The sequence below is a fragment of the Sarcophilus harrisii genome, chromosome 4 (genome assembly GCF_902635505.1).
Source record: "Sarcophilus harrisii chromosome 4, mSarHar1.11, whole genome shotgun sequence".
NCBI classification, from domain to species: domain Eukaryota; kingdom Metazoa; phylum Chordata; class Mammalia; order Dasyuromorphia; family Dasyuridae; genus Sarcophilus; species Sarcophilus harrisii.
In genome coordinates this window covers 294,134,918-294,151,489 of record NC_045429.1, presented here as the reverse complement: position 1 = coordinate 294,151,489, position 16,572 = coordinate 294,134,918, and the positions used below count along the sequence as shown (strand labels likewise).

Sequence of the window (16,572 nt, the reverse complement as noted above, 5' to 3'; positions counted from 1 at the left end):
AGAAATTATCTAAATAAAAAAGAACAGTCAGATATATTATTAATAAATTAAATATTTCTTTAATAAAACAAGTTAAATAGGAGAAAAAAATATTTTTCAGACTATTATATAATAGTCTGAAAAATCCTAAGAATGGATTTAATAGTCTGGCAATGCAAGGTGAAAACAGTATTTCAGACAATTAATTGGGCCTTAAAGGTTCTCATTTCATAATGTTTTCTTTAAATATGTGTTGCAAATGAGAGGAAAGTATAGTTAGATCTTTACAGTTTTTAAACAACTTAATACTAGGAACAACATCTTTTTTAAAAATCAAGAGGGCAGGACAGAACACTAGAACATGCATCCAAAAAAAAAAAAAAAAAAGGTCCAATGCTGTTATTTCTCAAGGGAATGCCTTTATACCACACCCCTTTCCCCAAACTCCATTAAAGTAAATAAAATCTAAAGCTATGAGGCTTTTAGAAACTCTTCATGCTCTCTATTAATGTCAACAAGCATTTATTAAGCATTACTATGTGCCAGGCACTATGTCAAGCAATAAGAATACAAGTATTGTAAAGGGCTGAAACTCTGAGTTGGTGCAATGGAATCAGACAATGAAGCACTTAAGGCTAATTACTGATTGGACAATACTCTATTAGCATATGCTTGAAAATGGCCCTTCCCACTATTCTGTGCTGGCTTGGATCTTTTGTTGTAATCAGATAATTGTAGGAGGGATTAGGAGGTGGAGAAAGACAAGGCCAGAGTTACTTTGGCTGTGGATGAGGAGAAGGGAGATTGGGGAGAGCTTGTGTCTATTCCCTTCACTTCTCCCCCTAAAGATCAAGAATAAAGACCTAGGACTTTTGCTTATTCTGACTCCAGCTGATTCCAGGGTTAGGATCCAGGGTGCTAACTCGGTCTTCACAAAATACAAACTGAAAGACAATTTCTGTCCTCAAGGAGCTTTGTGGAGGAAGATAACATTAAAAAAAAAAAAAAAAAAAAAAGCTGAAAATGAGGGTCAGAAAGGAGATGAAGGTACTTAGAATGAGGAGCATTACAGAGCTGGGAGAGTTGGTAGTACAGCCTGAAGAACAATAAAGATATGGCAGTCCTAGATTTCTTTCTTAAAATGAGGTTCTGACAGGAGCCAACCAATCAGAGAGAAAGACTAAAGGAATACAGGATACTACCAATGTGTGAAGCCATGGCTAGAGTTAAAGTTAGAAGATGAAGAAGTCTAGAGCGAGAAGGGAACAATGAGGAGAGGAATGAAACCTAGAGATGAACCTTACATAACTCTTCATGCTCCAAGAAACAAACCAATTATTGAAAAGTACAGAATGTGTCATATGATTTTTAGATATGGACAATAAAGGAATTTCTTTTGTTTGACTCTGCAGATTTGTTACAAGAATTTTGTTTTTCTTTTTTTACCCAATTGTGGGGATTGAAAGATGTGAGAAAATACTGATTTTGTAGGTGGAAAAAAATGTATTTTTTTTTTAAAAAGAAGCAAAGTAATTTGAGCATGAGCAATGCTCAAAATTACTATGTTGCTAGTGATTTAATAAAATTACCATATGAAATGGGGGGAAAAAAAATTTAGTAGTAGTAAAATTTCAAAACACCTATACAATTCTAAAATGAAAGGCACAATCAAAAATTAACTTAAAAGTAATTAAATCAAAATAACCAAAAAGACCATTCATTTCCATGATATTATAAAATAAGAGTCTCACTCAACCATATTAATTACAAAACACCAAATTATAAAAATATTACTTACCATAGGATAAACAGCTTTCCCGTGTTCCATGCTTAAATACCTGTGCCTACAAGAGGGAAAAAATGCTTTTGTAATTATCGGAAATATATTTTTAAACATTAAATTACAGCAAGATCCATTTTTAGCCATTGAAAAATTCTGACCCTAAAAAGCTTATCAAGAAAACGGTCCTCTATGTTGCAAGAAGTAAGAACAAATGATTTGAATGGAAATCTTTAAAAAACTCACTTTCTATAAGAAAGCAAAGATAAACAAAAGGCAAATTAATCTGAATAAGTCCAGAGCCTAGTTGAATAAATCAGCCAAATAAAATCTTAATATGAGCATCTTCCTCATTTCTGAGTTTTCTTCTTTGGGGGGGATTATTTCTCCATTTTTTTTACTGATGTAAACACCATTAACAAGTATCATACAGTGAGGCAAAGAAAAAAAATCTGAAACAGGGGAAAGTAAAAACTCTACTGCCTCACTACCTCACAGAAAAGAACATGAGGCTTTTCCCCTCTCTGCCAGAAAACTGAAAATTGATCATTAAAATGAAGGTGGTACCAGGCAAAAACTGAAGGACCTTTCCTTCTCTTTCAAATAAAAATGATAACTAGGTAAGTATAAATACATAAGATAAAAAATATAGGTCTTCACAAAATGTAAGGCAATTTTAAAAAACTAGATCATAAGAGTGATAGATTTGGACTTTTAAGGAAATTCATTGGCTATCTAGTCCAACCCCATTTTGGTGATAAGGAAATTGGGGCTCAGAGAAATGGGAGGAAAAAGTATTTGCCCAAGGGCAAAGAGGTAGGATTTGAATCCAAGTGCTCTTTTTACAAATAAGAACACCATCCCAAATGGCTTCTCTTATCACATAAAATATAACTGATAAAAAGAAAAGAACTTTTCATAATTATCAAAGATTTACTATATAACAATCCATCACAGTTTTCACAGATGATTATATAAAAGAATAAATACGCAAGTTAAGCAATAAAAATTGAAAAAGGTAAGATAAACAGAAAAATGGTATTATGTTAAAAGTATAATAAACATTGAAAAAATTCTAATATATCTATACCAAAAAATATGATGGCCAATTCTTTAAAGAGAAAAATTTTGCAAAATAACAATAATACAATGTAATGATAACTTTAATATTCTCTCCTAAGAACTGGATGAAACCAACAGAAACATAAATAAGAAAGAAAACATAATAATAATAATACATAAAACACAATAAATAAAATAAGAGCAAGAAACTGAGAATGAATTAATATTAGTTGATCAAGAAAATAAATTAAAAGAAAAAAAATCAGTAACAATGAAACATACCGAAAATTACGGTTAAAGCACTCCTCAAACAAAAATTTTTAAATCTGAAAATTTATATGATAAAAATAGAAACAAATATCATAAATTAAAAAACTGAGACAATAAATTATTAATCCCAAAACATTTATAAAGATTGAAAATCAGCAAAATAATGGGATGTGAAAATAATGTAGAGAACTCATATACAAAAGGTCACCATACTCTGGCAAAACTATCACAAGACCTCATCCAGAGAACCAAAGAACAGAGATAACTCAGATAACAACCTGTATTACACTATACTAAAAGGGAATGACATCTAACTAGAGTCAGATTTCTCCCCAGAAGGCACTTGGGGCAAAGACTAAGGTTGGTAAAACATGAATTCTCCAGCATAAAAGAGGATTGGGACAGCTTTGTGGTCCAGTTCAAAGAGATACTGAAATCAAAAGGGAAAGAAACAGAAAGTAAGCAATAAGGGACTATAAAAGGAAAGGAAAAAAAAAACAACTAAAAACTAAAATTACTAAAAAAGGAAGAAAATTCACATAAGACACTTGAACATAACTGAGCAAAACAATTAATAAATCAAAGAAAGATGCCCTCAAAATCAGCAAAACAATTCCAGAAAGCTATAAATAAATATTGCTAAACAATGGAATATATATCAATATTTGATAAGGCAGAAGACTGATCCTGAGGATTCCAAAGAAATGACACAACCAAAGAATGTCATTCCCAAATTGTTTAAAAGAGAAATAAGAACCATGAAAACAGAATTTATAGTCTAGAAAATAGAAATAAGCAGCAGAATAGAAAAACTGGGATTCATAGTGTAGCAAATTCACAAAGAAACAAAAGAAGAACAGATTAAAAGTAGAAATAGAGAGAGGTAAAGAACAAACAATATAAAAGGGAAACAAAAAGCAATACATGATCTCCACAGAAATTAAACACACTGATTTTGAAGAAAGGAAATATAGAGACAACTCTCCCAGAACAGGATAAGTTTGGAGGAAAAGAAAATAATAAATACCAAATGCCTAAACGCAAGAAAAAGATAGCCATTTCTAAGTGGCTAGCAAAAATTGCCGAGTCTATCGCTGAGTTCTGCTGGTTTTGCCTTAAAAATATCACTTGTATATGTCCCTTTCTCTTCTCTGATATTGCTACCATCTTTATGCAGATCTTTATTATCTGCACTATCAAATAACCTGCTGGTTGGTTTCCCTGTCTCCTCAATCCTGACCATTCTTTACTCTGATGCCAAAATGAGCTTCTTAAATCACAATTCTATGTGCCACCCCCCCATTCAAAAATGGCTACTATGACAGAAAAATGACAACTGTTGAAGGGGATATGGAAAAATTAAAATATGAATGTACAATTGGTGAAGTGATTCAGCCATTCTGGAGAACAATTTGAAACTATACCCAAAGGGCTATAAACCCCTTTGACCAAGCAATACTACTACTAGGTCTGTAGCCCAAAAAGATGAAAAACTAAAAGGAAAAAGACCTATGTGTATAAAAATATACATAGCAACTCTTTAGTGGTGGCAAAGAACTGGAAAATGAGGATATGTCCAACAAGCAAAGAATGGCTGAACAAGTTGTGTATAATTGTGATGGAATATTATTGTGCTTTAAGAAATGATGAGCAGGATGCTCCCAAAAAACATGGAAAGACTTACATGAACTGATGCAATGAAATGAGCAGAACTAGGAAAACATTATTCACACTAACAGCAATATTGTATGATGATCTACTATGAATAATTTAGCTACTCTCAGGAATACAATGATCCAAGACAATTCGAGAGGACTTAAGATGAAAGATGCTGTCCCTCTCTAGAGAAAACTGATAGAACCTGGACATGGTTACAAATTGCTTTCAAAAAAGGCTAGAATAGCTCTATCAAAGGCATATTGGTTTACTTACTTTCCACAGCCCCTCCAATATTTGTTATTTTTCTCTTTTGTCACCTGTGCCAGTATGAAAGATGTGAGATGGAATTTCAAAGTTGCTTTAATTTGTATTTCTCTATTTATCATTTAGGGCATTTTAAAAAGTATTCTTGTTGATAGCATGGATTTCTTCCTTTGAAAACTGTCTATGGGAGCAGCTAAGTGGCACAGTGGATAGAGCATCATCCCTGGGGTCAAAAAAATCTAAATTCGAATCCCAGTCTCAGACACAGATTAGTTGTATGATCCTGGGTAAATCACTTAGCCCTAATTCTCTCTCACAGACACACAAAACAAAAGAAAGTAAACTGCTTATAAAATCATTTGAACATTAAGACGCTTAGTCTTATGAATTCCTTATATATCTTGGAAATGAGACCTTTATCTAAGAAACTACAAATTTTTTCCAGTTACCTATTTCCTTTCTCATTCTAATAACATTAGAATTGTTTATGCAAAAATATTAATCCTTATGAAATCAAAATTGTATTTTGAAAACATTAATTTTGCAAAATCAAAATTTTATTTTGCATGATTCTCCCTTATCACTTTAGTCTTGAACTCTTTCCCTATCCCAAAACCTAAAAGGCAATTTCCTTCTTATTCCTCTAATTCATAGATAATCAAGAACATGTACTCAATTGCTTATCTTGATAAATGGTTGACAGTATCAATATAAAACTCATTTCTGCCAAACTCACTGTCGAGTTTCTTTTGAGCCACTGCAATCTTGCTATGCTCATAAAGCATAGCACTGTCTATGCTGGGCAGCCTTATGCCAAATTCTCTCATGTCTCACAATTTCGAAGTTCTTTGGAGAGACCTTGCAAGTATACTTGTATCGCTTCTTCTGCTTAAAGCAGAATATTTTAATCGCCCCAGCGTGGGGGACTCTAGAAAGCACGGTATGTTTTGTCACCCCAACTTGGGGGCTCTAGAAAGCAGGACACAACACTTTCTCTTGACAGGTGATCTTCAAAATCTTCCCAAGACAACTGAAATAGAAGCGATTTAGTTTTTTGGCACAGTGCTGGTACAGTGTCCAGGGTTCACAACCTACTAATTCTTCTTTCCCACACTTCTCTGGAATCACCAAATCAACTTCATCATCTAAGTTTATATCTCTAGATAAAATACTGCCAAGGTAAGTGACTTAGAAATAGCATTCAAAATTTCTCCATTTGCTATAATTAATGGTTCCATATCTCAATGGGGCTGACTATAAAAAAAAAAACTCTGTTTTCTTAATGTTGTCAGCCCAAAATTAGCACAAGAGGAAGAGAATCAATCTATATTTTGCATCTTAACCTCAATGGCTACAATGAATGGACAATCTGTAATTTTAAAAACAGTTATGGGGGACATCTAGGGGTCAGCTAGGTGGTGCAGTGGATAGAGCACCAGCCCTGAAGTCAGTAAGACCTGAGTTCGAATCTGATCTTAGATACTTAATATTTCCTAGCTCGTGACTCTGGACAAGTCACTTAATCCCTATTGCCTCAGTGGGGGAAAAAAAGGATGTGTACTACTCTTCTTTCATTTTAGTCATATCAAATTAAATAATTTGCCCCTAGTGCAATAACTGATGCTGATTTATCCTGATTGAAAGCAACTGACAATACAGAAACTAGGCATTGATCCACACCTAATACCCTATAACAAGGTAAGGTCGAAATGGGTTCATGATCTAGACATAAAGAATGTTATTATAAATAAATTAGAAGAACATAAAATAGTTTACTTCTGAGATCTGTGGAGGAGGAAGGAATTTGTGACCAAAGAAGAACTAGAGATCACAAAATAGATAACTTTGATTATATTAAGTTTAAAAGTTTTTGTACAAACAAAAATAATGCAGACAAGATTAGAAGGGAAGCAATAAAATGGGGAAACATTTTTACAGCAAAGGTTCTGATAAAGGCCTCATTTCTAAAATACAGAGAGAATTCACTCAAATGTATAATACTTCAAACCATTCTCCAACTAATAAATGGTCAAAGGAGATGAACAATTTTCAGATGAAGAAACTGAAACTATTTATAGTCATATGAAAAGGTGCTCCAAATCACTATTGATCAAAGAAATGCAAATTAAGACAACTCTGATACCACTACACAACTGTCAAATTGGCTAAAATGACAGGAAAAGATAATGACAAATGTTGGAGGGAATGTGGGAAAACTGGGACACTGATACATTGTTGGTGGAACTGTCAAAGGATCTAACCATTCTAGAGAGCTCAAAAAGTTATCAAACTATGTATACCCTTTGATTCAACAATGTTTCTACTGGGATCTTAAAAGAGATCTTAAAAGAGGGAAAGGGACCCACATGTGCAAAAATGTTTGTGGCAGCCCTTTTGGTAGCGTCAAGAAACTAGAAATTGAGTGGATACCCATCAATTGGAGAATGGCTGAATAAATTATGGTATATGAATGTTATGGAATATTGTTCTGTAAGAAACGACAACCAGGACGATTTCAGAGAGGCCTGGACAAACTTACACAGCAACAACAAGATTATACGATGATCAATTCTGATGGATATGGCTCTCAACAATAAGTGATGAAGAGAGCCCTCTACACCCAGAGAGAGGGCCATGGGAATTGAGTGTGGATCACAACATAGCATTCCCACTGTCTCTGTTGTTGTTTGCTTGCATTTGTTTTCTTTCTCAGTTTTTTTTTTCCTTCCTTCTTGACCTGATTTTTCTTGTGCAGCAAGATAACTATATAAATATGTAAACATATATTGGATTTAACATATATTTTAACATACATGTATTGGACTACCTGCCAGCTAGGGGAGAAGGTGGGGGGAAGGAGGGGAAAATTTGGAACAAAAGGTGTTGCAAGGGTCAATGTTGAAAAATAACCCAAGCGTATGTTTTATAAATAAAAAGCTTTAATAAAAAAATAATAACAATAAAAAAGAAAGCAATTGACAACATTGCGGAAAACACCATATTAAAAACCACAGAACCAAGCACATAGCCATGCTTCACAAATACAAAATAATTTTGAGAGAGGAGGGTGCTAGCAACTGAGCAAATTAAGAAAGTTCTCATTTTTTAAGTGTACCATGAACTAAGTCTTAGAGAAACTAGGAATTACACAAGGCAGGGTTATAGAGAGAATATATTCTAAGTATGGGATGGTACCCTAACTAAAGATACAGTGATTTGAGATAGAATACTATATGCACAGAATAGCAAGTAAGTCAATTTGGTTGAAACATGGAGTGAATGAAGGAAAGAATTCCCCTTATGATGCTTAAGGGAATAGATACAATTTTTAAAGGTATTTATATTTTATAAAACATTGAGTTTCCTTAAATATTATAAGCCTTAGTTAAAATAAGATTTATAAACTTTTAGAAGGGATATCTTAGAGATTATCAATTTTAATTCTCTCACTTTATAGACAAGAAAACAAAGTACAAGGTAAAGTACTTTGACCAAAGTCACCCAATGAGTTGTTATTAGAGACGATATAGATTCCAGGTCCCTTGACTCTCAATCCAAATCATTATATTACTTCTTCCTTCCAGGCACCTGAATTATAAACTGAAGTGAGACCAAAAAAAAAAAAAATTATAGGCAAAGATGAGAATAAGAGCTTTCTTTTTTGCCAGCCAAAGGGAATGACATATAATAAAGTTTAAAGGGAGTTGGATAACCAACTTTGAAATTATCTTTTAATCACAATTCAATAATGTAAGTCACTAGGCAAAGGGGATTTTAAAAAATAATACCATAGTACCTAAGCTAAATATGAAAGAAACACTAAGTCTCTGACAGAGAATATTCTAGGAATGAAGTATAGTTTACAGAGGATAATATAATATGGGAAGGAAAGGAAATAAACATTTCATAGAACCTATTATATTCCAGGTACTGTGCTAAGTAATTTACAAATGTTTTCTCACTTGATCCTCCAACAATCCTGAGACTCTCAAAGTTAGCAAATGTTTCAAAGGTCACCTAGCCTAAAACATATCTAAAAAGAAATCTCTTCTACAAGATCCTGACAAATGCTCATTAAACCTTTGCTTGAAGACTTCAAGTGAGCGGAGAATGTACCATTAAGAAAGCCCATTTCACTTTTGGACAGCTTTGTAAGTTTTCCTTAATTGAGCTCAGAACTTTTTACTAATTTTCCTATTTCTGACCTCGCACCAAGAAGAAATGACAAATTCCTTTTCTACATGAAGATCAGCTATTATTATGACTTGTTAAGTCTTCTCTTCTGAAGGCTAAATATCTTTAGTTTTTTTTGACAGGTTCTCAAATTTCATGATTTCAAGCCTTTCAACATGCTAGCTACTTTTCAGCTTTTCTGAAATATGGTTACCAAAACAAAGCATAACACTAAAGATATGGTCTGTCCAGGACAAATACAACAAGATTACTACCTTCTCAATCTAGAATACTACAACTCTTTAAATGCTATCTCAAACTTCATTAGATAATCTTGCTACAATAAATTAATTTTAAACTGAGTTTGCATTCACCTAAAACATGCAGATTTTTTCAGATATAATGCTATCTAGCCATGTGTGCCCTCTTTTCAGTTTTATTTACTACCTATGTGATACCTTGGAAGAAACAAGGAAATAGAGTTTTAAACAAGAACTGAGGTGGCAAGAACTGTGCTTAAAGTAGACAATTTTATTAGCTATGTGGAGAATGCTTTAGAAAGGAGAGAAAATAATAAACTAATAAAACTAACAAACTAATAAAATAGCTGAAACAAGTGGGAAAAGGTTTTATGGCTGGAAAGAAGAGGCTGAAAGGAAGAAATGCAGTAGAAGATCAGTGACCACTGATTAGCTGACAGGATGGAGAAGGACTTTAAGATAATAAGCATGAATGACTGCAAAAGAGGTAGTTACTAAGAAAAATCAGAAATTTTTAAAAAGTGGAAAGTTTTAGGGGGGAATAAGTTCAGTGTGGGACATGATTAGGGTGAACTCACAACAAGAACTCTAGGCAATAACATCCAACAAGGAATTGGAAATAAGTGACAGAAGGAGGGAGGGAGGGAGGGAATGAGGGAGGGAGGGAGGGAGGGAGGGAGGGAGGGAGGGAGGAAGGAAGGAAGGAAGGAAGGAAGGAAGGAAGGAAGGAAGGAAGGAAGGAAGGAAAGAGCGAGCTCAGGATAGAGCTGTGGACGATAGCCACACTTAGTGAAGAAAGACAGATAATGAACTACAAAAGACAATGAGAAGGATAGATAGATAAGTAAAGAGAAGAACCAGAAAAGCAGAGTCACTCAAGTCAAGGAAGAAAAAAATATCTAGAGGAAAGTAGTAGTCAATGTCAAGTTGAGCACCAATTCTCCTTCCATTTTAGTCATTTCAAGTTATATAATTTATCAATAATGCAATAATTAATGCTATTTAAGAGGACTTTACAGATTGAAAAAATGGCCTTGGATATAGCTCTCAAGTAACATTCCACAAAAAAAGTTTAAATGCAATGGTTGGTTCAGAAGTAATATGATATGTGATCAAGAAGTAGGGGTAGGGTAGTGGGTAAAGACAGTAAATGTTAATGATTCTTCCTAGGATTTTGAAGGGATGCTAGTGGGAAATCCGAACATTTTTATAGATAGCAGTTAAGGAACCAAAAGATCAGGGGGAAAGCATTAGGGAAATATTAAAAACAAGAAAAAAATAAGGAATGATCCATGGGGAAAGCTCCCAGAGTAGGGAGAAGATCAAGGGAGAAGAATTAACTAAAATAAGAACAAAGAGAGAAAGAATCAGTGAAGATATAGAGCATTTTGGAAGTTTAGGCAGGGAGTAAGGGAGAGATGGAATATGAGAAAACACAATGTATAAATGTATAAATCAGCTACACTACTTAATCCATCCTATGATGTGCTACATCTAAGGAGCTTCTTTAGTCCAAAGAGTGATTCTTCAAACAACTCATGAGAGGTTTTAGTCAGCATACTGGCAGATGCAACATAAACCATCTGTTAAAAAAAAAAAAAAAAAAAAAACTGCCCTCTCAAACCCTTGGTAGAGTAATTGGCAATTGTTTAGGGAAAATTTCCTTGGCTCTAGGAAAAAGTGACTTATGTGACTCCATAACAATTTGGGCTAATTTTAAAATGGCCATTACATACAAGCTTTAAAGGGAGTGTCATCTACTGCCACCGATTGGATCTTTTTAAATTCATCATAAGAAAAATGCATTGCAATACTTAAAGAAAAAAAGAGTCTAGAATCTAGCTTTTTACCTAATCAACTGGAATCTAGTTTGCAAGAAAAAAAAAATCAGCAAAAATGCACGCAACAAATGGAATAAACATTAACATTCTCTTCATTCTCTTCATCACCTTTATCAATCTTTCTTTTAGGATCACAGATTTAGAAGTAAAAGGGACGTGAGAGTATCCCTCAATTTTCAAAAGACAAACTGAAACCCAAAGCGCTTAAGTGACGTGTCCAAAACAACAACATGAGACTGGAAAAAGCAAAGGCATTGTGGTCAGGTAAATGATAACTGAGATCTATCCTTTTTGGGATGGAGCTGTAATCACATTTTCAGTACTATAACATATACTCTCCAAAATGACACAAGAAAATTATTCAATCAGAGATTGATAGGAGTTCAGAGAAGTGATGTTAGCTGTTTCTGTTAGTGTTATTTTACAGAGTACATATAAGATATCCCGGTCCTTTAACAGTTTTTCACATCTAAGACAATAACAATGACTACTAAAAATATTCTAAAAATTTTATCTTTACATTTGATTTTGTTAATGAAAATTGTGAAAAAGATGATCAGAATAAATTTCTTTTTGATGAATTCTTTTGATGATTCTTTTGAATAAAATCAAGTTGTTAGATTGGTAGAAAGGAAGAAGGAAAGTGCTCTCTACCTGAATATGTCTGGACATGATTCTCAATATATTAATGATGGAACATATCATAACCATTTTCTATCCTCCCACACCCACTTCCCATTGCACAAATTTCACAAGCAAGAATAAAGAGAATGTTTTACAGCTGAGCCTGAATTATATCTGTTATGCTGGTTTTTATACTACTATGTCAGGAGCGAAAGGAAAATATAATTATTTCTAAATCTAAAAGAACTGTCTAGAAAAAATTAATTTTCCCTTACACATTCATTACACAGGTTATAAAACTAAAATTTAGTAAATTCCTAGATTTTCATCACATGAAACCTGATCTTGAAAACAGGACTAGCTAGGCTCAAGAAAAAGAAAATGAATGAGTCATCAATATTTTCTTTTATAATATTAACAGTCACATGTTTTCTTAACTAATATTACATAAGTTTAATCTATGACAAAAAATATATTTCTATAAATACCTATAGTCCTAAGATCACTTATGTAAATAGTACAAATAGAATATATTATTTTAAATAGTACTTATTTATTAATAAATATACATTTAAAAAGCCTAAAATGCTAAATTTAATAGTAAAACTTTATAACAAGACAAAAAGATTATTTCACTTATGTATTTTACATAATCTTTCAAGTAGTCACATGTCTCAATAACCCAGTCCTAGAAGTTATAGCATAATCCTGCTCTTGTAAACAAACATCCAGATCTGTTTCATCATGTTCCAGGAGTCTTCTCACTTTGAAAGATACTTCAACTCAAGCAACTTTCTCATTTGGAATATCCTTTTGCCCCTGTAGCTGCCTCCTTTGATTGGTGAAGTCCTCCTGGAACATCTTTTTTGGAAAAGAGCCCAGACTAGCTAGCCATGCTTATTCCTTCATGCTTCTCCTCCTCCTTAAAAGCGTCTCTGCTTTTACTTTCAGGCTCCCTTTAATGTGCTGTGCCTCCTCCCCTCCTCCCATCAAAAAGTAAGCTCCCTGAGGTTAGGAAATGTCATTCTTTTGACTTGCATATGCATTCCCAACAATTAGAATAGTGCCTGGCACATAGTAAATGCTTAATAAATGCCTGTTGATTTGGTTTGACTTGGGGTATTCTGCTTATCTTGTTTTTGCTTGACTTCTCGATCATATATACATATCTTTTTGTAAACTAAAAGCTTAGCAAAGTATCCAGCATATAATAGAAGCACTTAATAAATATTTAATGATTGACTGTTATACATGATAACTGGGGATTGATATAGCAATGTCAATGATTTATTGAAGGAAAATTTCAAGCATACTAGTGAACTCCAGCAGCTACATATGTCCCCCATCCAAATGTCCTTCACTTTGTTTACAAGGCCACTCCTCAAGGTTAAGCTAAGCTAAAATCAGACAGGCATCTAGAAAGCACTATATTTGATTTGGATCAAAAAAAGTATGATGCAGTCTCCAGGTCTTTTTCAGGATCTGGGACTTAATCTTATAGAAAGAGCTTCACCAAAAAAGGCTAATGCAATCTTGGACTGCATTATGAGGTACACATTTTCAAGAACTAAGGAGATGATAGTCTTATTGTTCTCATCATACCTCATGGGGAGTACTGTTTTATGTTTTGGATTTTAACAAGTTGGCACTCATTTAACTAACTAGTTTAAGAAGGACATTAATAAACTGAAGATTATCTAGAAGAGACCAACCAGGATGGTGGAGGGCCTTGAATCTATGTCGTGAGGATCAGTTTTAACTGATGTGAACAAGGCATAAATAAAACTCCAAATAAACTCCAAAACTCCTGGAATGAGATGGATTTATAAAAGAAGTCCTCAAACACTAAAAGAACAATAGATTCTTATACACAAATTTTGCCAAATTGAAAGAAGTGAGGAAAAGGGAATGCTGCCAAATTATTAAAATGAAAAAATATGGTCTTGGTACTTAAATCAAGAAAAGATAAAACTGAGAAAGATACAGACTAATATCCCCAAAAAATACTGTTGCAAAAATTTTAAATAAAATTCTAGCAGAGGCTATAGCCAAATGTCAAAAAATATGACTAAATTTGATTTATGTAAAGAATAAAGGATAAGTTCAATACCAAGAATACTTTAACCATATTATAAGAATCACTAAAATCATATGATTTTATCAATAAATTTTAAAAGCTTTTCATAGAATACATTAAACTTTGTAAAAACATACACAAACACACTAACACAGGAATTAATGGATATTTCTTTAATATGATAAGGAAAAAAAAGGAGAAATTTTATTTGTAGTACCTGAAATATATAATATTTGAAAGTCTACTTACCAACAAATATTTTGTGAATACAGTTACAAATCACTCATTGATGATAGATCTAAGTTAACTAAAGAAATATTAATTGCTTATGAATATATCATAAAAATGACAATACAACAAATTATTTTACTTATTCAGTGCCATACTAATGACACTACTAAAAAATTAATTTAAAGAACTTTAAAAATAATAAAAATCCAAATGAAGGAAGAAAAGTTGAAGACTCTCAAGAGAAAAAAGGGGAAAAAAGAATTGCAAGAGAAATAATGTAAAAAATTGAGAAAGAATGGGAGCTGTGAAGAAATGGGCCAGGATTTCTAGAAAATACATAAATTCCCTAATTTATGCACATGAAGGTGGAGTCAAGACAGCATATTAAAGCAGAAACTCACTTGAACCCTTCCAAATTCACTACTCAACAACTATAAACTCAAAATGAGTTCTAGAGTGGCAGAACTACCTAAAGGATAGGATGAAGCAATTTTCCAGTCTAAGACAACTTAGAAAGTTAGTTAGGTCTATCTTACTTGGGTAAAAGAAGAGCACAGTCCAGTGTAGGCAAGCCACCAGTGGGCTATGCCAGCAGGCCAGCAACAAGCTCATGTCTCCAGCACAGCAGGCCAAATGCTAGGTTACACAGGATAGAGCCTAGCCCTCCGCACAACAGGCCAACAGTAAGGCCCTGAACCTCGCCTCCCCACAAAGTAGAACAGGGACTAAGTGCCCCATGCTTGGTTAAGCAGGTCAGCAGTAATACCCTGTAGTCCCTGCATAAGGTCAGTGACAAAGCCCCATGCCCAGGTAGAACAAGCCAGAGAACAAGCACCACAAACCCAGCACAGCAGACCAATGGAGAGGGCCCTGCCAATGGAGCAAGAAGTTTCAGCAGCACCTCCTCCACTCTAGGAGAGAGCCTAACTTTAAAATAAAGTTAAAGGTCACTAGCTTTTGGGATAAGAATTCACTGTTTGACAAAAACTGCTGGGAAAATTGGAAATTAGTATGGCAGAAACTAGGCATTGACCCACATTTAACACCGTACACCAAGATAAGATCAAAATGGGTTCATAATCTAGGCATAAAAAATGAGATTATAAATAAATTAGAGGAACATAAGATAGTTTCCCTCTCAGACCTGTGGAGAAGGAAGGAATTTGTGAGCAAAGAAGAACTAGAGATCAATATTGATCACAAAATAGAAAATTTTGATTATATCAAATTGAAAAGTTTTTGTACAAACAAAACTAATGCAGACAAGATTAGAAGGGAAACAATAAACTGGGAAAACATTTTTATAGTCAAAGGTTCTGATAAAGGCCTTATTTCCAAAATATATAGAGAAATGACTCTAATTTATAAGAAATCAAGCCATTCTCCAATTGATACATGGTCAAAGAATATGAACAGACAATTTTTAAATGAAAAAATTGAAACTATTTCTAGTCATATGAAAAGATGCTCCAAATCATTATTAATCAGAGAAATGAAAATTAAGACAACTCTGAGAAACCATTAAACACCTCTCAGATTAGCTAGGATGACAGGAAAAGATAATGCTGAAAGTTGGAGGGGATGTGGGAAAACTGGGACACTGATACATTGTTGGTGGAACTGTCAAAGGATCCAACCATTCTAGAGAGCAATTTGGAACTATGTTCAAAAAGTTATCAAACTGTGCACCCCTTTGATCCAGCAGTGTTACTACTATCCCAAAGAGATCTTAAAGAAGGGAAAGGGACCTGTTTGTGCAAGAATGTTCATGGCAGCCCTCTTTGTAGTGGCCAGAAACTGAAAACTGAGTAGATGCCCATCAGTTGGAGAATGGCTGAATAAATTGTGGCATATGAATATTATGGAATATTATTGTTCAGTAAGAAATGACCAACAGGATGATTTCAGAAAGGCCTGGAGAGACTTACATGAACTGATGCTGAGTGAAATGAGCAGGACCAGAAGGACTTCAACAATACTATATGATGATCAATTCTGATAGAAGTGGCTCTCTTCAACAATGAGATGAACCAAATCAGTTCCATTTGTTCAATAATGAATAGAACCAGCTACACCCAATGAAAGAACTCTGGGAAATGAGTATGAACCACATCATAGCATTTCTACTCCCTCAGTGTCCACCTGCATTTTTGATTTCCTTCACAGATTAATTGTACATTATTTCAAAGTCTGATTCTTCTTGTGCAGGGATATGTATACATGTATTGTATTTAATATATACTTTAACATATGTATTGATCAACCTGCCATCTGGGGAAGAGGATAGGAGGAAGAGGGGAAAAATTGGAACAAAAGGTTTTGCAATTGTCAATGCTGAAAAATTACCCATGC

At 33.8% G+C, this 16,572-nt stretch overlaps 1 protein-coding gene across 3 annotated transcripts in view; it reads right to left on the bottom strand.

Moving 5' to 3' along the window:
- Positions 1 to 16,572, bottom strand: part of TBCD (tubulin folding cofactor D) — a 395,290-nt gene that overhangs the window by 324,583 nt on the left and 54,135 nt on the right. For all 3 annotated transcript variants that reach the window (XM_031968421.1, XM_031968422.1, XM_031968423.1), the window contains exon 9: positions 1,778 to 1,823. In XM_031968421.1, the coding sequence (XP_031824281.1) occupies positions 1,778 to 1,823 (46 nt within the window). The remainder of the gene's footprint in view (positions 1 to 1,777; positions 1,824 to 16,572) is intronic.